The sequence below is a fragment of the Dendropsophus ebraccatus genome, chromosome 9 (genome assembly GCF_027789765.1).
Source record: "Dendropsophus ebraccatus isolate aDenEbr1 chromosome 9, aDenEbr1.pat, whole genome shotgun sequence".
Taxonomy (NCBI): Eukaryota; Metazoa; Chordata; class Amphibia; order Anura; family Hylidae; genus Dendropsophus; species Dendropsophus ebraccatus.
In genome coordinates this window covers 32,242,913-32,267,818 of record NC_091462.1, presented here as the reverse complement: position 1 = coordinate 32,267,818, position 24,906 = coordinate 32,242,913, and the positions used below count along the sequence as shown (strand labels likewise).

The 24,906-nt window shown below is 43.0% G+C and overlaps 1 protein-coding gene across 1 annotated transcript in view; it reads right to left on the bottom strand.

Moving 5' to 3' along the window:
• The window catches only part of MYO3B (myosin IIIB), a 279,760-nt gene that overhangs the window by 245,389 nt on the left and 9,465 nt on the right, over positions 1-24,906 (bottom strand). Inside the window, exons 3-4 of the mRNA XM_069985142.1 lie at positions 8,479-8,659; positions 5,127-5,261 (exon numbers count right to left, since the gene is read on the bottom strand). Coding sequence (XP_069841243.1) covers positions 5,127-5,261; positions 8,479-8,659 — 316 coding nt within the window. The remainder of the gene's footprint in view (positions 1-5,126; positions 5,262-8,478; positions 8,660-24,906) is intronic.

The window sequence follows — 24,906 nt, the reverse complement described above, 5'->3', positions numbered from 1 at the left end:
GGGACCCGGGGAGAAGCAGACCGCAGGAGCAGCCCTGGAGCGTTGATAGGTAAAGCATATAGTTTAAGCAAGGGCTGCAAGGACATCGGTAACAATGTCTTTGCAGCCCTGGTTAAACGATTATCGGACCGTGTAATAGGCCCAGTAAACGAGCGCCGATCTAGCAGATCGGCGCTCATTTACAGGTGTTATCTGGCCCCATCGGCCCGTGTCATACCACCCTTATTGTGTTGCTTTTATATGTACACTGTGCTGCCTCCTGTATCTAATCTCTCTGTTCCTTTTGTCTGCAGGCTTCTTATTTGTTGAAGCTCAGTGATTATAGCAATCCCTTCCCTGCTATGCTGCTACTGTTTCTTGAATTTTAGCTCACACAGCACTTTGCAAAACCAGTGTATCAGTAACCCCCTCACCCCCTAAAAGATATCTATAGTGTTGTAAATCATCTACCCACCACACTGCCAGTCCGTTTAGAGCACCTTCAAGAGCACTATATCATGGCATTGCAGAGAGGAGTAGGTGCTGTGATGTAATGGGACAGGCAACTAATGGAGGAAATAACTACTGTAAGTGTGTACTACTGGCAAATAGCCCAGCACTGGTTCCACCCCTGAAATAAAAAAAATGTAAACCAGCTGTGCATCATGGATGGCTGAGTTCAGGGGGTCAATAACAGCAGTAAAAGCACTCTGCCGCATGTAGCTGCATACAAATGTCGGCACTGTATGAAAGAGGAGGGAAGGGACCGCCACCCTCAGTTCCCGGTCAGTGTCAGAGGACAGCTCGAGGAGCGGATTGTGTAAATTTCATCTGTAGGCGGAAACTAATGTGATACAAAATGACAGTCATTGAAGTGAAGACAGAAAACAATGAGTAAAATGTATCCAGCAGCGTTACGTCCCTGTTACTGGGTCCCACCAATCAATCTGTTGTCACTTCTATTGTGTGATCGTATTGATTAGATCTGCGTCAGCTTCACCCTGGCTGAATAAAGTGAGAGATTTGGGAAGAATTGGAGCGCCAGTCCTGAGATCAGCTGCTTTTTTCATTGTTCAAACTTAATGGGGCAGCTCTGATGTACAGTAAGTGCCTGTGAGATTAGCATCAGCTGAAACAAATGAGCAATTTAAAGATGTTTAATGTCAACCCAGATTGATGATTCATAGGGCGCGCTGTCAATGAGCAGGAAACTGGAGCCATGCCATTACTAAGACTAATATACAGCCAGTCCATTTTCCAGACTTTATCTGGCTCAACAACATATAAGATATACGACTATAATTTTAACATTCACATATCTTATAAAATCCAGCAAAATCATTATATATATATATATATATATATATATATATATATATAGTGCATGAATGTTTTTTACTGTCTTTTTTATGGTGAAGGGGGATTTAATAATTACTAGAAGTGCCTTATTTTTTGTATAAACAAAGCATCAGCCATTGTGAATGCCCTCATACTTTTTAAGGCTATGTTCACACTACGTAAAAGTACAGCCGTTGTTGCCGATGGTACCGGCCAAGATGATCCGGCCAGAGACTGGGCGTTCTGTGACCTGGCCAGGGTCACGGAACGGCCGGTCTCTTACATAGTGTGAACATAGCCTAAGACTATTACATGGCCCAAATGTCTTTAAAAAAAAAAAAAAAAACTTATGTAATCAAAAGGCCATATGAATGATCTAGTGATCCTTAATTCAGGCCTGGCCACGAGATTACCGATATGTGTAATAGGCTCAGTAAACGAGCACCGATCAGTAAGGCCGGCACTCATTTACTGAGCAACTCAGTCCATCTAATATGGTCGGAACTAAAAAATCGAGTTTGTGGATGATTTTAGTCCAAGGTGGATGACTAACTTCACAGCGTCTAACCTGTTTTCTGAAGTGTGAATGTTCTTACAGGTGGGGGTCCAATGTTTGATCCGAAAAGAACACTAATCCACCCGACCATGGGGGAAATTTATCAAATATGGTGTAAAGTGAAACTGGCCCAGTTGCCACTAGCAACTAATCAGATTCCACCTTTCATTTTCCAAAGCGTCTGTGAGGAATGAAAAGTGGAATCTGATTGGTTGCTAGGGGCAACTGAGCCAGTTTCACTTTACACCATGTTTGATAAATCTCCCCCTATCTGTCTATACTGCTTGTTTGTTGTTTAAGTCCACCAAAATAGCCATTTTTCACACCTTTTTTTTACCCATGAACAACAGTGGATATGTAAATGACTGGTCATGAGAACCCACAAAGGTCAACCTTGCTTTATTTTGGGCAATACTTACCAATAAAGATGAGTGAATCTGAGTGTCCGAACCTGTGTGTGTGGCACTGGATTACCGGTGGCTAAAGAAGTTGGATGCAGCCCTAAGGCTGCCTAGAAAACATGGATACAGTCATAGGCCATAGGCTGTATCCAAGTTTTCCAGGACTTTTTTTTAGGGCTGCATCCAACTTCTGCAGCCACGAGTAATTATAGACTATCAATGATGGTCTATAGGCCCTCATACACTTTGGAGATTCTGGCATGACTGGCCAGTGTCTATGGTAGATTGTGGCCTCCTAAATTTTTCACAATTGATGATATAGGGGATCCAGCATGTTGAATTTAAACCCTATTTTTTCCTTACACATAGGCTGCTATGTCTGACTCTGGCTTTCCCTCCTTTCTCCATTGAAAACACATTCATGCTTAGGCAAGCCAAATGAGCACATGGTTGAGAGAATGAGGAGCAATGGTTGTTCAAGGTGTATGGGCACCTTAATTGTCTATTCTATTCTTGCTGATCCAGAGAAACTTTTATTGTCACTAAATCACCAGGGATAACCAGTAACAGAGCAGTAAACCATCCTCTGGGAACAAGGGGAAGAGATTACTTGGGCCAATAAAACCAAGCATGCACTGTAACAAGCTGACGATGGGATCTATATATCCATATAGCTCATTGTCAAAGTTTCAAGTTGATATGTTGTAGACATCTCTTTCTGCCATGTATTACGTCTCCCGTACACTGAATACCGGACTAAGTATACAATCCTGTTAATCATTATTTCTGGAAATTACGGATATAAAACAACCTCCCATATGTATGTCAGGATCCTTCACCGCCCCCTGACCGCTGAGCGCACTCCATGCTAAGTTGGATATACTGACAGCTAACAGGAGAAAATTATACTAATAGGCCTCCAGGTCATAAAGAAATCACCTCCATAAAAAGTAAAGCAAGTGACAGCAATGACTTGCAGGGAATGTCGAGCATCTCCGTCTTAATGGGAATCCCAATAGCTTTTAAGGTTGCACTTTTTTCACAGCTTGTTAGTGAATGGGATATATAATCAATTATGTACTGAAGCAAAGGAAGGATGAAACTCAGGCTCTTTTCATACTGACCATCGAAAGTATACATCGCCAGGAATTCCCAGTATATACAGGTTAAGGTACAGGTTAAGACTGGCATCCGTCACCAATTGTTATGTTCCCATTGTAGAACTTTTAGGTAGTGCAGATGAGACAGAATATTGACTGCTAGACTACAAAGCACTCATTTTGCCCAGAGAGAAGCAGGATGATCATGTCAGTGAATGACTGCCCACCATGTAGGCTGTTATAACCAAGCTGGTAGGTGTTATGCTGCCTTTACACGGAACGATTATCACTCTAAATTTCGCAATAACGATCGCATTTGAGCGATAATCCTTCCGTGTAAACACAGCCAACGATCAAGCGATGAGCAAAAAATCGTTAATTTTTATCTTTCAACATGTTCTCAAATCGTCATTCATCGTTCGCTAAAAATTCGCAGATGGTTTCGTGTAAACAGTCTTTCAAAGATTCACCCTATGTAAAAGATGGGCTTATGCGATCTTAAAAACGATCGCATTACCGATTTTTCTAACGATTTATTCATCTAAACGCTAATCGTTATAAAAACCAAATCGTTGCTTCAAAATCGTTAAACGATCGATTGGGCGAATTATCGCTTCATGTAAACGCAGCATTAGGAGCAGTAATTACATGAGTATGGCAAACAAGCCCAGACAGATCACCAAAGAGAGGATTGTTCCATCCATTAAAGGAGAAGTCTAGGCAAAGCTATTTAAAAAAAAAAAGTGCTGGGGAAGAAATAACATGCTATTACTTCCTCCGCTGGTGGACGCGTACCACCGCTCTGGTCCCCCTGGAGCAGAGTGGGGGTACGCATCCACCAGCTGAGGAGGTAAGGGCCCTATTCCACCGGACGATTATCGTTCAGATTATCGTTAAATCGTTCTAATCTAAACGATAATCATTCGGTTGAATAGCAGTTAACGACTAACGACCGAACGAGAAATCATTGATTGTTTAATAAGATCTGGACCTATTTTTATCGTTGCTCGTTCGCAAATCGTTCGTTGAATAAGAAGTTGTTTGGTCATTCGCAGTAGTGACAAACGCAATAGCGATGACAAGACGACCGCAAGAACGATCATACGTAACGATTATCTTTCCACATAAATGGGTGAACGATGTCAGGTCTTTCGTAATAGCGGTCATTTGGATCATTTATCGTTAACAATTATGTGAACAATAATCGTCCCGTGGAATAGGGCCCTAAGAGCATGTTATTTCTTTTATCCTCCCCAGCACTTAAAAAAATAGCTTCACCCGGACTTCTTCTTTAACAATAAGGAAGTTGAGCTCCGAGAGTTTCCTCGTCCACCATCCAGACACAGACAGCCCCTTTATTACCCCTCTGTCCCTGCCTGGACCATTTCCAAGCACTTAGCAGAAATGAATCCTAAAAGTGTCAGCACTATATGGAGTTGTCCTCTTACAGACCTTTGTGGCCCATTATGGTGTCTGAGATTGGATCCACCGAATGATCGTATGGCACTGCCCACCGTTTAACTTCTCCATAGCTCACTCAGGCAAAGTTCATACAAAGCCATATAACCTGTAAGTATGTTTTTGCATTGTATAAGCAAATTATAGAGAACATACACGCCATGCAGATCTTGCTCTTAGTTGGAATCAGTTCCAGGTCCCCAGTGCTTTTATAAACATAAATGACACCATCTTACTAAAAACATGAATAACTACAATACTTGGGATAATCAGACACTGTAATAATCCACTTACCTCTAGAACGAGCCACAGCTGTCCACCAACATACTGATCGGCTTTGTAATACATTCCATAAAACATCACAACGTTTGGGTGATTTGGAAGCGATTTCAGAATATTATATTCTGCCTCAATCTCCTCATCAACATCCTAAGGGGAAAACACAGGACACTGGTGGAGTCATCTCGATTAACAGTTTATAAAAACTAACATTTCCATCATTTATGATTAATTCAGTTCTTGCGGTAGTTTTTATTCTGCTGTAATAATATATAGTACCATGGCCTTGTAAAGGTTAAAAACAATAAATAGATCATCCTTATCTGTCCGCACTCCCCCGGGCGCTCCCGCTTGCTTCTCTGGGTTCCCTGCTCAGTGATGGCCCACTAAGCCATTGACTCAATCATTGACAAAGTAGGCTATATATTCTCACTTCAGAATGAACATCCACTTAAAGATTGGGGTGCCATAGACTTTAACAATAATTATTATTTCACCATACTTCACTGTGAAACTCGCAGAATGAAATCTGATGTCATACGGTACATGTGAATGGACCCTAAAAAGTTAATGCCAGCATACAGGACGGCCACCTAATCCAACTGATTACAGGAGCTATAATTCATTTGATATGGTACGGATGGTACATGCGTTGCTTCAGTGCTCGTGTCATCTAATGGACGTGCCAACAAGTCCATTAGCAGAAATGGATGTTCAAATTGGACATGCCAGCACGTTCTTTTGCGGTTTAAAGGAGTCCTAGGGACGAGACAAAGGTTTTTATAAGTGAAGATCTGACTAGGTTTACACGTTTTTTTTTTTGGCCGTTCGACGGTCATCTATGTGGACGTCCGACATTTTTAGGTCAAATAACAACCACTATGATGTTCACAAAGACGACTGTCAAACGGCCAAAAAAAAATGTTGTGTGAACCTGGCCTCTAAGTGTTCTGACCCTGCCGCACTTTCCTCTCCCCACTCTGAGTCTGAGACCTTTTCTAATTTCCTCTCTAAACTGTGACCCTGCCATGTAACAGTGCACACTTGAAATTATATCTATCATTCCATCTCCTATCTATCTATCTATCTATCTATCTATCTATCTATCTATCTATCTATCTATCTATCTCCTATCTATCTATCTATCTATCTATCTATCTCCTATGTGATAAATTAAAGGGGTTGTCCGGCGATAAAAAATTATTCACAGAATAACACACATTACAAAGTTATACAACTTTGTAATGTATGTTATGTCTGTGAATGGCCCCCTTCCCCGTGTCCCACCACCCCCACCCGTGTACCCGGAAGTGTGGTGCGCTATACATTACCTGTCGCGTGCCGACCACGGTCTCCGATCGTCAGCAGTGACGTCTTCTTCGGGAGGCCAGCGGATCTTCCCGAGTGCCGGCCGCCCTCTGCAGCGTCATCCGAAGCTCAGCCGCGATTGGCTGAGCATAACTGTGCTCAGCCAATCGCGGCTGAGCAGCTGATGACGTGGCCGCGTCATCAGCCGCTCAGCCGCGATTGGCTGAGCACAGTTATGCTCAGCCAATCGTGGCTGAGCTTCGGATGACGCTGCAGAGGGTGGCCGGCACTCGGGAAGATCCGCCAAGCTCCCGAAGAAGACGTCACTGCTGACGATCGGAGACCGTGGACGACACGATATGCGGTGAGTATAATGCACCACACTTCTGGGTCTAGTGTGGGTGGGGGGAAACACGGGGAAGGGGGCCATTCACAGACATAACATACATTACAAAGTTGTATAACTTTGTAATGTGTGTTATTCTGTGAATAATTTTTTATCGCCGGACAACCCCTTTAAGAAACTTGCTAAAAATGTACAGAAATCGAATGTTTCTTTAAAAAGAAGAAACTGCATTTAATTACATGATGGTAAATGAAAGTGATTACTCTGGCCTCAGCTCGGCCTAATGATGCATAACAATGATACCATTTCACATTAATTTGCTGACATCTCTATCTACAATTTATATGAAAACTACTTTTTAAATGTATGGGTTTTTTTAAAGGTTGAAAATTTAAATGTAACACGACACAGGATATAGTATAATCTCAATGGTATGATAGCGTGAAGTTATTGCTGTGACATATCAAATTATCTAGATGATATTGCAGTCTAGTTGTAGATCATATGTTAATTTTTTTTTTTATGATAGTAACACTTTAAGGCCATGTTCCCATGGCGTAAGAGATCGGCCGTTCCATGACCCGGCCGGTCTCTGAAAAGATCATCCCTGCCGGTACTGCAGTGCACAGCAGCCCCACTGCACGCTATGAAGCTTGCGTCCGCAGCCGCTCGCTTCAAAGTGTGCACTGTCATGGTTTCCTACAGGCGATATTCACTAAACAGCGTCCGCAAAAAACTGACATGTCAGTTTTTTGTGGCGCCGCTAGGGGTCCCGGACGGAGCGTATACTATGTGTATACGCTCCGGCCAGGATCCCATAGACACCTGGCCAGCGTATTCTCTCGTATTAACTACGGCCATTGTTGCAATCGTTGTGTGAACATAACCTAACATTCCAATTCCAGCCTGCAGTGATGCTTGGCAAACATTCATCAAGTTTCAGTCAAAAATACGGTAGAAAAGAATTATGAATTGCTTTACATACCCCTTCACCTAGAGGGCAAGCATGCTTCCTTTCTTATAATTGACAGCCCCCATACAGCAAGCACACCTCCTGCCTGATAATTGACCCCTCCCCCTCTGCTGCAAGCACACCTCCTGCCTGGTGATTAACAGCCCCCTTGCTGCAAGCATACCTCCTGCCTGATGATAAACAGCCCTCCTCTGCAAGCACACCTTCTGCCTTATGATTAACAGCCCCAAGCTGGAAGCACACCTCCTGTCTGATGATGAACAGCCCCCTGCTGCAAGCACACCTCCTGTCTAATACCTGACAGCTTCCTCTACTGCAAGTACCCCTTCTTCCTGGTGATTGACAGTCCTCCCCTGCTGCAAGCACACCTCCTGTCTGATAATTGACAGCCCCCTGTGCTGCAAGCACACCTCCTGTCTGATGATTAAATCCCCCCTGATGCAAGCATACCTCCTGCCTGGTGATTAACAGTCCTCCCCTACTGCAAGCACACCCCCTGTCTGATGATTGACAGCCCCCTCTGCTGCAAGCACACCTTCCCACACCTCCTGATGATTGACAACTTTCAAGTTGCCTGGATTAAAAACCACCTAACACTTCCTGTCCACAGCTCCTATGCAGAATTTTATAGACAAAATTACATTGGATAATTTAGTACATGCTACAAATAAGGACATAACCTTTAAACAACAAAAACACAAATAAAAATTAAAAAAAGGATGAAGCACAGCTAAACTTACACTGATAGGGTCCAAGATCTTGACCGCTGCCAGGCTTCCGTCTTTCTTGTTGGTGACTTTATAAACTTTCCCATATGTCCCTTTCCCTATCGTATCAGTAATCTCCCAGGTATCGGATGGGTCAGCCAGGGACTCAAGTCCAATCATATTTGGATAAGGGAACAGGCCGAACAATGACTTCCTATAAACAGAATATCTTGGTTAACACTGGTTTTTTTTTTTTTTTAATATTGCTCATGAAAATACAATATGGCAGCACCATATCAAGTATAGAAAACACATATAATTAACAAAAAACTTATATACTATGTGGTGTTTAGTTTTATTGCACATTTTACTTAAGGATAGATAAAAAAAAGTATCCATTGACAGGGAAGCACCATTAAAGTTACAGCCTCTCTCTTTTAACTTTTCCTCAGTATACAGGTAGCTCAAACTATCAATCTCTGTTTTATGCCTCAACTTGTAACCATGACAAGAAGGCATCCTCTATGTCTACAGGTTCTTTACTGTAAGAGTAGTGAGGCTATGGAACACTCTTCTACATGATGCTTTGGGAGTTGACTCTATACAGTCAACAGTCATTGAGCACTAGATCTCTGCTAATAGGAATTGATCCACAAATTTATTCCAATTGACATTGGTTTTTAGAGCTTTCAATATATGACACAGATATGCAAAGGAGGGGTCCGTGGAGCCTCAGTTGCGAGTCTCAAAAAATGGGAATAGCCAGATATCTCTCCAGAGAAGGAGGCCTGTTGCCAAGGGGTGCCTCCCAGCGGGGAGAACACCAAACCACCCCAATACGTAGCCCCTCAAGTCCCCACTCTGTTGCGAGCATCGTTACATAAATAGGCAAACACCAGGGTGGCTCTCTAAGTCAAAGTCTAACTGTTGCGAGTGTAACGATATACGACAAGGGTTATCAAGGCTAAGCATCCATCCACAGACAGCTGTTTCGGGGTATTTACCCCTCGTCAGTGTGGAGCAGGATTCTGGCCCCTAGGGGAAATGAAAAAGAGACTCGCAACTGAGGCTCCATAGACCCCTTCTTTGCATATTCAAATTTTGTAGGGGGCAATCAGTGAAGACTCTTACATGACTACTCTATTGGATTTTTTTTACCGATCCCCCTGAGCTCAGTGATTGTTTTGTTTTTATATGACACAGTTACTTTGACAGAAGTCACTCTGTTTTATGCTTAGGTTTGGTAAAAGCAAGACATAACAAATAGATTCTTACTTGGGTGAGTCCTGCCCCCAAAGGCCCAGTGTGTTTCTTTAATATTGTCATGTAAGGTCAACACTGATGACGCTAAAAGTGCCCATACACCTCATACTAACGTCAGCTAAAACCATCATCACAGCTGGGTCTGGCCAACAGTATAAAGTGTATGGGGAACTCCCAATTCAGTAGAGAAATGGGTCATGCATGATGGACTTCCAGCTCCCAATCCTATTGTCCCTTAACAAAAACAAACATTCGCCAATGCAGAATGTTAATGTGTTTGGGGAGGATGGGAGAGATAACCAACCTTAAAGGGGTATTTGGTAGATCTTGCTGATACATTGCTTTAATAAAGATATATTACTTTGTACCATAACTTTATTAAAATAAATGTGTACTTTTTTTTCCTTTATATATACACTTGAAGTGAGTCTTGCAAAATTAGCAACTTGTGCTCATTTTATATAAGGTTAGGTGGTGCTGAAGGTGAGAACTCCCCCACACGTTATATAGTGTATCACGGTAATGAGAACATCATTGTTTCACAGGTTACATCTGTAATTCTGCTCGGCTGAATAATCAATATCAGCAGATCTGTCATCATTCCCTCGCTGCCTCTTTGAGATCATTTCGAGTAACATGGTTTCATCATATAGATAAGCGTCAAGTGACCCCTAGGGAAAGACGGCTGCAGGGCATGGTATTTCTGAACATTTCATTTAGACAAGCAATCTGCAAATAATCACTGGGAATCGCACCAGGAGATGGAGCCTTGGGTTGTGAATGTGTATTGTGCCACACTATCAGGCAGAGAACACATGACCCTAACAGGAATGGATCACCAGAGAATGACCTATTGATTAAACCAAGTTTTCATGTGAAACTAAGAATTTTTCATAATGTTTTATGTATTTTCCATTTCTCTATCTGTATTTTAAAATAATCCTGATACCTTCCATTTTTCTGTTTAGCCACTAAGCCTAATATTAAGCTGACACTTCCTGTTCTGGAGACAAAACTTTCAAGCAGTCTCCTCCTCATCATAAATTAAAGGTGACCGATATACAGTAGAAAAGATGGCATCAAGCCATTCATATTAGGTGGTGGTCACAGCTTCCCTACTCCTTCTCCCAGTAAAATGATGTCTGGTCACAGAGCATGCCTAGAAAACTGTACCAGAGTAGTCAGCGAGACCCTACAGTGTGTTGTGTCCCTTGTCCATATAGCTGTTGTAAAGCATATTTCCAAACGCTGTAAACAAAGTGGAGTAGAGGCTCAGGCAATATGGCTTTAAATATTATAATGTACAAAAATAAAAAACTAAATTTACAACAGAAAATAGAGAAAAAGAGAAAATCTGAAGAAAAACAAACAAAAACATTTCAGTTTCCTGCTAATTCATACAAACACTGAAGGGGTGGCTACAACAGGCAAACCCTTATGGTGTCCTCTTATTATACATATATATATATATATATATACACTCACCGGCCACTTTATTAGGTACACCATGCTAGTAACGGGTTGGACCCCCTTTTGCCTTCAGAACTGCCTCAATTCTTCATGGCATAGATTTAACAAGGTGCTGGAAGCATTCCTCAGAGATTTTGGTCCATATTGACATGATGGCATCACACAGTTGCCGCAGATTTGTCGGCTGCACATCCATGATGCGAATCTCCCGTTCCACCACATCCCAAAAAAGCTCTATTGGATTGAGATCTGGTGACTGTGGAGGCCATTTGAGTACAGTGAACTCATTGTCATGTTCAAGCAGAAATCGAGACTCATCAGACGAGGCAACGTTTTTCCAATCTTCTACTGTCCAATTTCAATGAGCTTGTGCAAATTGTAGCCTCAGTTTCCTGTTCTTAGCTGAAAGGAGTGGCACCCGGTGTGGTCTTCTGCTGCTGTAGCCCATCTGCCTCAAAGTTCGACGTACTGTGCGTTCAGAGATGCTCTTCTGCCTACCTTGGTTGTAACGGTTGGCTATTTGAGTCACTGTTGCCTTTCTATCAGCTCGAACCAGTCTGCCCATTCTCCTCTGACCTCTGGCATCAACAAGGCATTTCCGCCCACAGAACTGCCGCTCACTGGATGTTTTTTCTTTTTCGGACCATTCTCTGTAAACCCTAGAGATGGTTGTGCGTGAAAATCCCAGTAGATCAGCAGTTTCTGAAATACTCAGACCAGCCCTTCTGGCACCAACAACCATGCCACGTTCAAAGGCACTCAAATCACCTTTCTTCCCCATACTGATGCTCGGTTTGAACTGCAGGAGATTGTCTTGACCATGTCTACATGCCTAAATGCACTGAGTTACCACCATGTGATTGGCTGATTAGAAATTAATTATATATATCTCACTACTCTCTAAATTATTAAAGGGAAACTAACAGCAGTTTGGAAGCATCTAACCTGCTAATATGTCCCTGTAGCGCACAGGGTGCTGAGGATGAAGTAAATTTTCCTGCCTTGATAGTTTGCGCTATTTTCAAACTACTGTATATATTGATGAGGCAGTTTGGGACACTGGGGATGCGGCTACCACACTCAGTGCACCCAACCCGCTTCTTCTCATTAATATTGGGTTGACACATCTAATAAATAAAAAAAAAAATCACAAAACCAGTGCCCAGAATCAAGGTAAGAAAATTACCTTTATCCTCAGTACCTCTATAGGGACATAACACTAGATTAGATTCCAACCTGCTGTTAGTTTCCTTTAAGAGATAGCTTTGCCATATGGACCCCATTTCTTTTTCTCCATATTCTTCCATTGTAAGTGAGGCCTAGTTTTGTGTATAATAACTCACAGTTTTTGAGCACAATTGTGATATATACCGTGTGCCCCCCCCCCCCCCAAAAAAAAAAAATGATGTAAAGTGAAACTGGCTTAGTTGCCCCTAGCAACCAATCAGATTTCACCTTTCATTTTTCAAAGAGTCTGTGAGGAATGAAAGGTGGAATCTGATTGGTTGCTAGGGGCAACTGAGCCGGATTCACTTTACACCATGTTTGATAAATCTCCCCCAGTGTCTTTAAATAATTTTTGCTCCCAAAGATGCCCTAAGCCTTATTTTTCAGGGAATATCTAATTTTTCCATGAAGAAGAATTCACATATCACATGCACAACAGGGACACAGCATGGTATAGTGGCTTCCGATCACCAGAGGAAGCATACCACAGCACAATCGTACAGCACAGCAGGGACAGAAAACGCTATGGCGGCAGATGATGGGATAACGGAAGACTGTGTGCAGCTCTACATATGGTGGTAGAGGACAAAGGGGATGGCGGCAGGCAACGGGTCTCTCGATGCCTTGCCTGCACATTTACAAGTGACAGTCGTGGAAGGGAACATCGCGGCTAGCAGCAGGTGACTGTCTTCATGTCCTGCATGCAGCTGTTCTGCAATGGACGGTAAAGGTAGGGGAAAACAGTGGTAGGCTAAAAAGAATCATGCTTGCTTGCATGCATGCTTCCCAAGAAAAAAACTTTGCTAGGTCTTACTTTAGGGGGAGGCTTAATATTTAGAAATTCTGCAAATCTATCTATATCATTAACAGGTACAGTATATTTATATAATCCTGTACCATTTATTATACTACGGTCTTCTGATAGGGCAGTGGGAACTATGGACCTCATAAGGTACCAAGGCCCTGATGCAACTACTACCCGTGTAACCTCAATAGCCTCTGCTTGTCAGACATGGGCAGGGCTTATGACTGTTACAGACCCATAAAATATGTCTTGTTGTATTTTTTAAAAAAATGTATTATATTAAAAAAATTGCTATTACAGAGTATATATTGCATCTACAACATTTAATGGTACAAAATGCCTGTTCGCATATCTCCCCATAACAGATAAAGGAGTCAGGCACTGACTGGCGGCATATCATAATACACAGCGATCCAAGTAATCATTGTTATCACTAAGAAATACACAAATAACGTTACATTCATTGTGACTAATAATAATAATCCTTGATACATCATACTATACTTTAGTAAAACACCCAATGATGGTGAATGGTGTCACTTACATTAGTGGCCAGTTATATGGTTTCTCTTTCAACTATGAAACCTTTTTCTTTTTCCGTTTATAAGGCTTGAACTTGTGCTGGTTGTAAGAAATGGTTTCTGGTATCGATGAGCATCTACCTAGACAGCAGAACATCACTCTTCCTGATACTCGGCCATAGTCGGCTGGTGACCATGTGTTACTTAGATTTGTATGTCTGCAGAGTCTAGCCCTGGTAATCTGCTCAATCCGTGACAGCCCCACCTCCTTACTACTAGGAAAGATTAATGTGACGCTAATTGGTCCTGAATCTGAGCTTTTTATTGAGTCTTTTTAATGCCAGATCTGTTTAAGACCAGACTTTAGGCTGGCAGCTTTTGCTTGTATAGTCTGGCTGTTCTCCACAAGTCTGCTATGGAGCAACTGAGTGCAGAATAAGGATAAAATGGAGTCATTTTCCCTTAAGATAAAGTAGGATGAGCGATGTGTACAATGCTCCAATATGCTATCATAGGAAATTAAAGTTTTTTTTTGTTTTTTTTTCCTTAAATATACATTTTTTTATTTTTTTAATTACCTGGTGTCAGAAAGTTATAGATAGTTGTTTTACAGATTTGTAAAGAATGTGTAATCTTTCCAGTCTGACACAGCGCTCTCTGTTGCCACCTCTGTCCATGTCAGGAACTGTCCAGAGCAGGAGCAAATCCTCATGGAAAACCTCTCCGGCTCTGGCCAGTTCCTGACATGGACAGAGGTGGCAGCAGAGAGCACTGTGTCAGACTGGAATAAATACACCACCTCCTGCAGGACATACAACAGCTCATAAGTACTGGAAGACTTTAGATTTTGAAATAGAAGTAAAATACAAATCTATACAACTTTCTGACAGCAGTTGATTTGAAAGAAAAAATTTTTTGACGGAGTAACTCTTTAACAGACCTTCCGGCCTGATCTATCTGGTGTACAGCATCAGGTGTACCGGACTGATTTTCTGTGATGAATTATACATGTCCTGTTGTGCCTAGAAACCAGATCTATCTTCAATAATTTATGGTGTCAGTACGGTAAACTACTGGTGGTAACGCAGTGTCCTAATACTAAGCTCCTGAGACAAGCGCATTAACAGCAATCAATGGGAGAGATAGGGAGCCTGACTTTTAATTAGCACATGACATATTTTCAATGCAAGAAAGATACAGTAAACCTTAAGCTATTCCATTTATAATAGAAAGCTAGTTTCAGTGTTCTTATGACATTGCAGCTCAAAAAGAAAAAATTGAGGAATAAGTTATGACGGGAAAGTAATTATCATTATAAAACGTCTGTGTTACGGTCGTCTGCTGAGGAGGAAGCCATGGATGGAGGTGGTCAAAATGTAAAACAAAAAAGAAGAGATGTGTAGGTATGAATCTGCACCAGTAGGGGTCACTATGTTTATTATTACCAAGGGGGGGGGCAGTCACACACTGACCCACAATATCCCCCCCCCCCTTGGTAATAAACATAGTGACCCCTACTTGTGCAGATTCATACCTACACATCTCTTCTTTTCTTTTACATTTTGACCACCTCCATCCATGGCTTCCTCCTCGGCAGACGACCCCTTCTACCCCAGCTTATCTTGACATACAGAGAACACTCATTTCAATATGAGCTGAGACGCAGTAACTCGGTGGTGAAGTGATAGCAGGTCCTTTAGGATGTGTCACTTTAGACAGTCATCATGACATCATACGGCACGGATGACTCAGCTTCAGATTGTCCTCACCTCGAAACACAACTGTGACTCAGCTTAAAAAAGATCATTTGATTATAAAGATGTTTATTATAGAGAAATGATAGCAACAACAGTCCAGGCTATGAATGATCCACCATACTCATCTGCTGTATATGAGGCCCTGAAGCGTGTGGTATGTGTCAGAACAATATCATGTCCAAAAACATGCCTATATAGATATATATATATATATATATATACACTCACCGGCCACTTTACTAGGTACACCATGCTAGTAACGGGTTGGACCCCCTTTTGCCTTCAGAACTGCCTCAATTCTTGGTGGCATAGATACAACAAGGTGCTGGAAGCATTCCTCAGAGATTTTGGTCAATATTGACATGATGGCATCACAAGATTTGTCGGCTGCACATCCATGATGCGAATCTCCCGTTCCACCACATCCCAAAGATGCTCTATTGGATTGGGATCTGGTGACTGTGGAGGCCATTTGAGTACAGTGAACTCATTGTCATGTTCAAGAAACCAGTCTGAGATGATTCTAGCTTTATGACATGGCGCATTATCCTGCTGAAAGTAGCCATCAGATGTTGGGTACATTGTGGTCATAAAGGGATGGAAATGGTCAGCAACAATACTCAAGTAGGCTGTGGCGTTGCAACGATGCTCAATTGGTACCAAGGGGCCCAAAGAGTGCCAAGAAAATATTCCCCACACCATGACACCACCACCACCAGCCTGAACCGTTGATACAAGGCAGGATGGATCCATGCTTTCATGTTGTTGACGCCAAATTCTGACCCTACCATCCGAATGTCGCAGCAGAAATCGAGACTCATCAGACCAGGCAACGTTTTTCCAATCTTCTACTGTCCAATTTCGATGAGCTTGTGCAAATTGTAGCCTCAGTTTCCTGTTCTTAGCTGAAAGGAGTGGCATCCGGTGTGGTCTTCTGCTGCTGTAGCCCATCTGCCTCAAAGTTGGAGGTACTGTGCGTTCAGAGATGCTCTTCTGCCTACCTTGGTTGTAATGGTTGGCTATTTGAGTCACTGTTGCCTTTCTATCAGCTCGAACCAGTCTGCCCATTCTCCTCTGACCTCTGGCATCAGCAAGGCATTTCCGCCCACAGAACTGCCGCTCACTGGATGTTTTTTCTTTTTCGGACCATTCTCTGTAAACCCTAGAGATGGTTGTGCGTGAAAATCCCAGTAGATCAGCAGTTTCTGAAATACTCAGACCAGCCCTTCTGGCACCAACAACCATGCCACGTTCAAAGGCACTCAAATCACCTTTCTTCCCCATACTGATGCTCGGTTTGAACTGCAGGAGATTGTCTTGACCATGTCTACATGCCTAAATGCACTGAGTTGCCGCCATGTGATTGGCTGATTAGAAATTAAGTGGTAACGTGCAGTTGGACAGGTGTACCTAATAAAGTGGCCGGTGAGTATATATATATATATATATATATATATATATATATACCGCCAGTTGATAAGCTACTGTACTTTTTATTTAAATGTTTGTATACTATATAGAGCAGCAGCCATGGCTTTTATAAAATAGTTTGTCCCTGTTTATAGGGAAGCTAAATGGACACAGCATCCCTGCTCTGTTATCAGCACCGTTCTGATCAGAAAGGAAGCATTTGTTAAAGGGAAAGTGTCATCAGAAAATGACCCATTGTTTAAAGAAGTTCAGACATTTTTTAAATCTGGCAGGGGTAAATTTGATCAGGAGTAGGAACTTACCTCTCCCCGTGCCCTGGGCAAGCGGTGGTGTGGTGTATCACCACGGGTGTTTCTTATTCCCCACCTGTCACATTTCACTCAAAGTTCAGTGGTGATGAAGGTAGTCTATTATTTTGCCACTAGATGTCAGTATTGACTATGTATGCTCCTTTACATTACCCAGCTGTAGTGAGCAAAGGGTTACTGCTCCTTGTGTATCATGTATTTATTGGCCAATGGAGGTACTTTCCTTGTCTAACCTATCACTTTCCTTCTTTTCTTGCGCACATTCCTTTCCATCACTCACCGGGGTTTTCACATATCCCTGTAGGAAGTAGTCACTTGGTGGCAGCAAGTGTAACTTCAGTTTCCCTCAGATTCTCGTGGAAGGAAGACACACACAGAATAGGCATCCCTGCTGAAGTTAGCCAGGACCTGGTTCTGCCAGGATCCCTGTCCGGGACAGTCCAGTTGTGTTGGAGAGTCTGAGACACACATGTATGAAGGAGGCAGAGATTTCTAGTCTATCTATTTCCACTATACAGTGCTAGACACTACAAGGAGGACAAGTTGGGGATAAACCCAGCCCATGCCGAGAACATCTCTACAAAGTGCAGGGCAGTATCCTAAGCTACAAAGGAACCTACCTGGATAGAGCAAAGCTACCATAACAAAGGTCTACATACTCTATCTCGCAGCGCAGGCGACATCGGGACAAACTCGGACATTTAGCTTCACCCAGGTAACCACAACTGGGGCTTGTGTCACCCTATTAGGATGGGTAACTTGACACTGTAGGGCAGAAGGTGGTCAGACAACATAGTCTAAACACAGGCACAAGTTAACACCTCACTCAGGTATCTCTCAAGTATCCTCTCTAAAGATCCGGCAGAGCACAGTACTACATTGGGTTGGGACTCCCTTGACAAACTCCTCTACGCTGCTCCACTCTACTTTAAACTCTAAGCTATACAAGCACCGCTACAACTACCTCTCTAATATTCAACACTTGCAAGTATCTCTCAGCACAGATCCAGTGAAGCAATTAAGTTTGTACCCAGATCAATTATCTATTGCCAAAGAGTTTATATTGTTCAAGAGACTGTACAGTAAAGCTGTTTTAATTATTCTACTGGGACTCCGTCTTCCTTGCACCAGCACCTATACACATCTGCTACACACCTTGGGTCACTTTCCCTTTTCTGTGGGCGGCGGTACCGATTGTTGGGTGGGTCAATTGCCACTCAGGACTACCGTCACAAGAGCCCAAGGGACCCATCACAGCCTGGAAGGTCACCAACCATTGGGGAACAGTACAACCGGCCACACTAAAGCAGGTACCAAAATCACACCTGTGTGCTGACCTAGCACTGGTGTCACAACAGTGAGTACTACACCACAGTGGGACTGGCCTCGGGACCCCTGCCAGAAGGAATTGTGACATCACGACTGGGAGGAAAATGCCTAAACCTGCTGATGGACTCGACTTGAGGGACTTGGCTCAGGGGGAAATGCTTGTCCTGGCTTATGGACGGGCCACTCAGCCTATCAGTGACTGGAGCGGCGTCTCGCCCCAATCACTTACCTGCTGAGCACCAGTCCATCAGCTGGACGTGTCAGCCCCAGAGATCCCGGAGGCCAGTGGGGGTCCCGAGGCCAGTCCCGCCGCTTACTTCAGGCATGAGGAGAGGTAAGTTCCTACTCCTGATCAAATTCCCCCTGGCTCCCACCCGCAGCCAGATTTTAAAAATGTTAAACGTTTTTAAGATTTTTCTAGTTTTTTTTTTTCATTTTACTATCTATATTCTAGAATACTGAAATATTGCAATTTTAATCCTGACCACTAAGCCTAAAAAGCTGTGACTTCCTGTTCTGTACAGATCACTTTTCAGCAGTGTCCTCCTTATCATCACAGACAGGAGTACAGTGGAAGGTGACAGCATTATATAGATAAGATATCAGGTGATGTTCACAGCTCAGCTTCCCCTACCTCTGGAATAACTTCATAGAGCATGTCCATTTCCAATTCCTGTCAGTGAGACAGCTCCAGTCAATTGCTGCCTATGCCCATGGGACTATATGCTGTATATATATCTCTAAATGCTATTAACCCCTCAGGGACCGGGCTAATTTTGGTTTTTGCGTTTTCGTTTTTCCTCCTTGTGTATATAAGGCCATAGCAGTTGCATTTTTACACCTACGGACCCACATAAGCCCTTAATTGTTGCGCCACTAATTGTACTTTGCAATGACAAGCTGAAATTTTGCATAAAATATGCTGTGAAACCAGAAAAAAATCATATGCGCGGTGAAATTAAAAAACAAAAAACAAACAAAAAAAAGATTTTTTTTTTCTTTGGGAGGGCTTTGTTCTTATGCCTTTTGTCCTATGGAAAAACTGATTTGTTATATATGCTCCTCGAAAACGATATGTAACATGTATAACTTTTATAATAATTGATGGCTTGTAAAAAATTAAAACCTTTTACAGAAAATAAACGTTCCTTAAAATCGTTCTATTCCCATGCTTATAGCACTTTTATCCTCTATGTCTATGGGGCTGTCTGATGTGTCGTTTTTTGCGCCATGATGTGTTCTTTCTATCGGTACCTTGAGTGCGCAATTTTGCACTTTGGAATTTTTTGGCGCTAACACCGCTTACCGTGAGGGATCATGAATTAAATAAATTAATATTTCGGGCACTTACGCATGCAGCGATACCAAACATGTTTATTTATTTATTTTTATTTAAACATGGGAAAAGGGGGGTGATTTGGACTTTTATTAAGGGAGGGGGTTATTTATTAATAAAAACACTTTATTTTATTTTCACCAACAGTCATTAGAAGCCCCCAGGGGGACTTCTATATACACAGCACTGACTAGGGATGGTCCGAACCTGCCGAGGTTCGGGTTCGTATGAACCCGAACGCTCGGCAGCAGATTCCCGCTGTGAGCGGGCGGATACAGCGGGAGGAACGCCTGGAAAACTGGGATACAGCCTATGTCTATGGCTGTATCCCAGTTTTCCAGGCGGTCCTCCCGCTGGATCCGCCCGCTGCACGGAGCGGGCAGACAGCGGCAATCATTACCGAGGGTTCGGGTTCGTACGAAGCCCAAACCGAACTCGGGTTCGGACCATCCCTAGCACTGATTTCCCATTGAGATCAATGCTGTGTACATAAAAGAGCAATGATCCATCAGATTGGTGCTCTATTATAATGGTCTGCTGCAGACCATCTGACGCTGAGCCCTGGTTGGCTCATTACAACGGATCTCCCCTCCACGATCGCATCGCGGGGGAGGGGAGATCCCCCACTAGACACCAGGGAGAGGGGCCACATGTACTATCCAAATGCAGCTGTCAGCTTCCCACACTTATCAGCTGCTGTATGTCCTGCAGGAAATGTTGTTTTATTTTCAGTCTGACACAGTGCTCTCTGCTGCCACCTCTGGCCGAGACTGTTTCGATTTTCTATGAATCCCCATAGAAAACCTCTCCTCCTCTGCACAGTTCCTGTTTCGGCCAGAGATGTCAGCAGAGAGCACTGTGTCAGACTGAAAATAAAACAACATTTCCTGCAGGACATACAGCAGCTGATAAGTACTGGAAGACTTGAGATTTTTTAATAGAAATAAATTACAAATCTATATAACTTTCTGAAACTAATTCATTTGAAAGAAAAAGATTTTCGCTAGGCAACCCCTTTAAAAACAGCTGGCTGCCCCCATAACAATATACAAAAAATATATTTAAAAAACTACAATCAGACAAAAAAAAATCTAAAATATTAAGAGACGTGTGCCTTCTCGCAAAGATGTTGTGGCATCAATTCTTCTCCTGGTTTACTATGGGCCGCATTTGACTAAATAACTGGGCAGCTTGCACTAATCTACTTGTACTTGGTGCATGCAAAATAAAGTGAAGAAATAAGGAGAGTAATAATCCACCGAAAGTAATCAAAATCCCCTATAAATACTCCCATCAGCGGACGGCAGAAAGCACATACACAACAGACTGGTGATCTGCCAATGACCCTCCTGTGAACTGCTGCTATTCATGGCCCCTGTCCATGAAACCATGAGGTTACCTAGAAATCACCTAGACTGGGTGTCACTATCCAGAAGACCAGCTTATCACAAGGCCCAGGAATGTACAAAATTATATATATATATATACATATATATATATATATATATATACACACATATTCCTGATCCATAGATAATCTTGCTCTTGTGACCACATTAAGACAATTGATTGCAAAGCAGTTTGTTCTTATTTATATAGACCTAAAGCCCCCCTAACATGTTATATCTATGCATTATGTATACACAGCCATCTATAACTAAGGGACAAAACAACTGCTGCATGTATGTTGGAATGTGCAGTTCATGCCTTTAGCTATGGTGTAAGACATGCTTCAGATCCAGCAATATACGAGCAGAGAATGTATCGTACCTGTGTCAGTGGACGGCTCCCTGTACATGCAATGATAAAGTCTCCTTCCAGTACTGATCAAATATACCACAGTATAAAGTGCTAGCCAGAGGACAAAAGACCCAGGACCACAGCCTACAATGTAACACAATATTCTGGGGCTAATAAAATATTTATACCTTTTTGTCAACCGGCATCAACATTATTCCCTGCCAAATGTAAGTAGTTTATTAAAGTGACCCCAGGTGGTGTAAAGACCCAGAGAGGGCAGGGGTGGAAGCATGCAGGTATTTAGGTATTACCGCCACCAAGCACAACATATTGACACTGCCATAGCCAACACAGGCAGTAAGTGTAGGTGCTGAGATATCAGGATCAACTAGCATGGTGATATAATGATGCCAAGAGAATTGCTATAGAGGGTACATTGGTAGCAGCTGTACCCACACTCTTGTAAGGGTGGTCCCTACTAATTAAAGGTTCACACAGAGTAAATCAGGCGGAATTCCACAGCGGGAATCCTGCCTGTCTCAGTGTGACACTGCTTCTCTATGGGAGAGCGTGCGCTCCTCCGCTGCTGCTGTTCTCCGCTCACAGAAGTCACTTTTGTGAGTGGAGAGTGGCGGCAACGGAGGAGCGCACGCTCTCCCATAGACAGGCTATGGCACACTGAGACAGGCAGGATTTAATTCTGATTGCGAACGAACGAATTCGAACGATAATCGTACGTGTAAACGCAGCGAACGATCAAACGCTGAACGAGAAATGGTTCATTTTGATCTTTCAACATGTTATCAAATCGTCGTTCGCAAAAAATTCGCAGATCGTTCCGTGTGATCGTTCGCTGATTTAACCAATGTGTGAGATAGGCTTAAGCGATCGCAAAACGATTTCCCGTACGATATATTGTACTGTCTAAATGCTGATCCTTATGAAAAAAAAATCATTACTCCGACATCGTTAACCGTACGATCGGGCCAATTATCGTTTCGTGTAAATGGCAAAGAAATTAGATTTTTATTTTTTTTTTTACACAAATAGCGGCACAATAAACTTAGTAGTTTCTGTGACTTTACAGCAAATCTGTACCACTGGACAGCCCCCTAAACTGCCGATACGATTATCTGGTCTTCTTCAAGGCATGTCTGGTCCCGGTGTCTGTCTCCTGGGGCAGCTAGTCAGGCTAAAGACAGCTGTTATTCCAGTGGCATGGCACAGTCAATAAGGCGGGGCCTACAGCATCTGTGCCCTAGACCTGCTGTGTCAGGGGGCGTTACTGAAAAAGAATAAAGGCCAACAGAGAGGCACTGTAGGCCTAGGGCAGGGATCTGCAAGGCCCCACTACATTGACACTGCGCCATACCGTCGGAATAAAAGCTGTTTTTAGCCTGAATACTGGCCCTAGGAGACAGACAGGCTGTCAGGTGGTACAAATTAGCTTGATACAGGTTAAGTAATACAGGTCACAGTTTAGCCCCAAGCTCTGCTCCAAGGACCTACAGGTCTGACTATAACCATGCAATTGTCCTCATACTCAGTTGCCATTGTGGACCTTCCCCTGGCACAATCTTTTCTCTCTCTCTCTCTCTCTCTCTCTCTCTCATATGGGCACCTCCTTAGGTTTCATTATCATCCCTCTACCCTCAGCATCTGAAGCACAGTCCTACTCTTGTAACCTTATCTAGCTACCCTTGCAGATGCCAATGACATCATTCCCCAGCATTCCAGACGTCTCACCGTACGTGCGTGGATTCTGAGCTGCTGCATTCATACATCTCCATCATCACAGCTCTCTGTAGTTGCTTCAGACGCGGACAGATTTATTTCAGGCACTATTACTCAGCATAATAATGAGGGGCAAGCGAGCACCGACCTGTCAGCGCTTGCATCCTCCTTGTTCCCTGCTTGCTGCCTGTGCTATTACACGCACAGACAGCGAGCGTGGAGCAGCGGGTTCTCAACGACCTCTCTGTGTTATCTGTTGTGGTCACTGTTCTGGCTGCCCTGCCTGGCCACCTTAATTGCAGTAATCAATCTTCACATTGACAGCTCCCAGCCCCTCGGAGCTGTCAGAATGGGACTTGGCATAACAGTGCTGAACAGAACAGCAAAGTGCAGAGCAGAGGAGCACAGCACTTCTGGCCAGAACAGCCAATGGCTGTAGAGGTGACCACCCTCCACTCAAAGCAGGAAGTGAAAGCAGACCCGGAGCATGAAGAGGGGAGCTGAAAATACCCCTTTAGCAACATGCTCCATTTACACTCAGAGGTGCTACAGAACCACCTAGTTGCGACTACTAATGTTGCAGACATACTTACAATACATGGCATTGCTTACAAATTAAACTAATAGAAATTACATGTACATTGGCATTAAGGCTGAATACAGTAGTGAAACAAAGCTGTTTGTGAAATGCAGCAGAGCTGACTTTGTCATTTTGGCCTTGCACACAATATTACAATGATGGTGGTCATGATACATACTGTACCTGCAATGTGATGATCAGCGTTCATGGTATATACAGTAACTATACATCCTATGGCCATCCTGACAAACTCTGATCTCCATTAGCGCATCTCTGGGGATCTATCTGACATCATGAAGAAGTGTGGGGAGTCTCGGACTGGTATAAGACTGGGAGTAGTTTTATGACACAGCCATGATACAACACAATTAGGTCTCGGAGTGGAATTTTACTGCTCATTATGCTGGAAAGACAAAGTTTTAGAGTCTGAAAGGCCAAATTAAACTGCAAGCACAGAACAGCTGTCGGATTGAGTTTTCCCTGCTTGGCTGCACCATGGCGCTCGGCAGTGGCTATACACATGTTGCCTGCTTTGTGCCGGGGCTGTCTGTATAGATGACAAGTTACCAGCTGTGCTATGGGATGTTTACTATTAGATAACCGAGCCCATATTATAGGAGGCAGCTGCGGAAATAGATTGGAAGGTGACGAATAAGCCTGGAGTCAGCGGCGGGAAGAAACCTCATCACCTCTTGGTGGCATCCGGTTTATCCGAGGGAATTAACCCTTTCTGTGTAGAATTAAAAAGGGAATAGGTCACCTAGATTTTTTTTACTAAAAGATTTTGTTGATTTTTATATTATATTATTTTCTATTTTATGATTAAAAAAAAATTGTTTCTGTATATTTTTATGAGGGCAGCCATCTTGCCTTAGCTTCAGCTGTGCTCTGTTAATGGGAATCTAGCAGCAGCTTAGACAGATCTAATAGGACAGGAGGAGGGGAGTGTGAGCATACTGG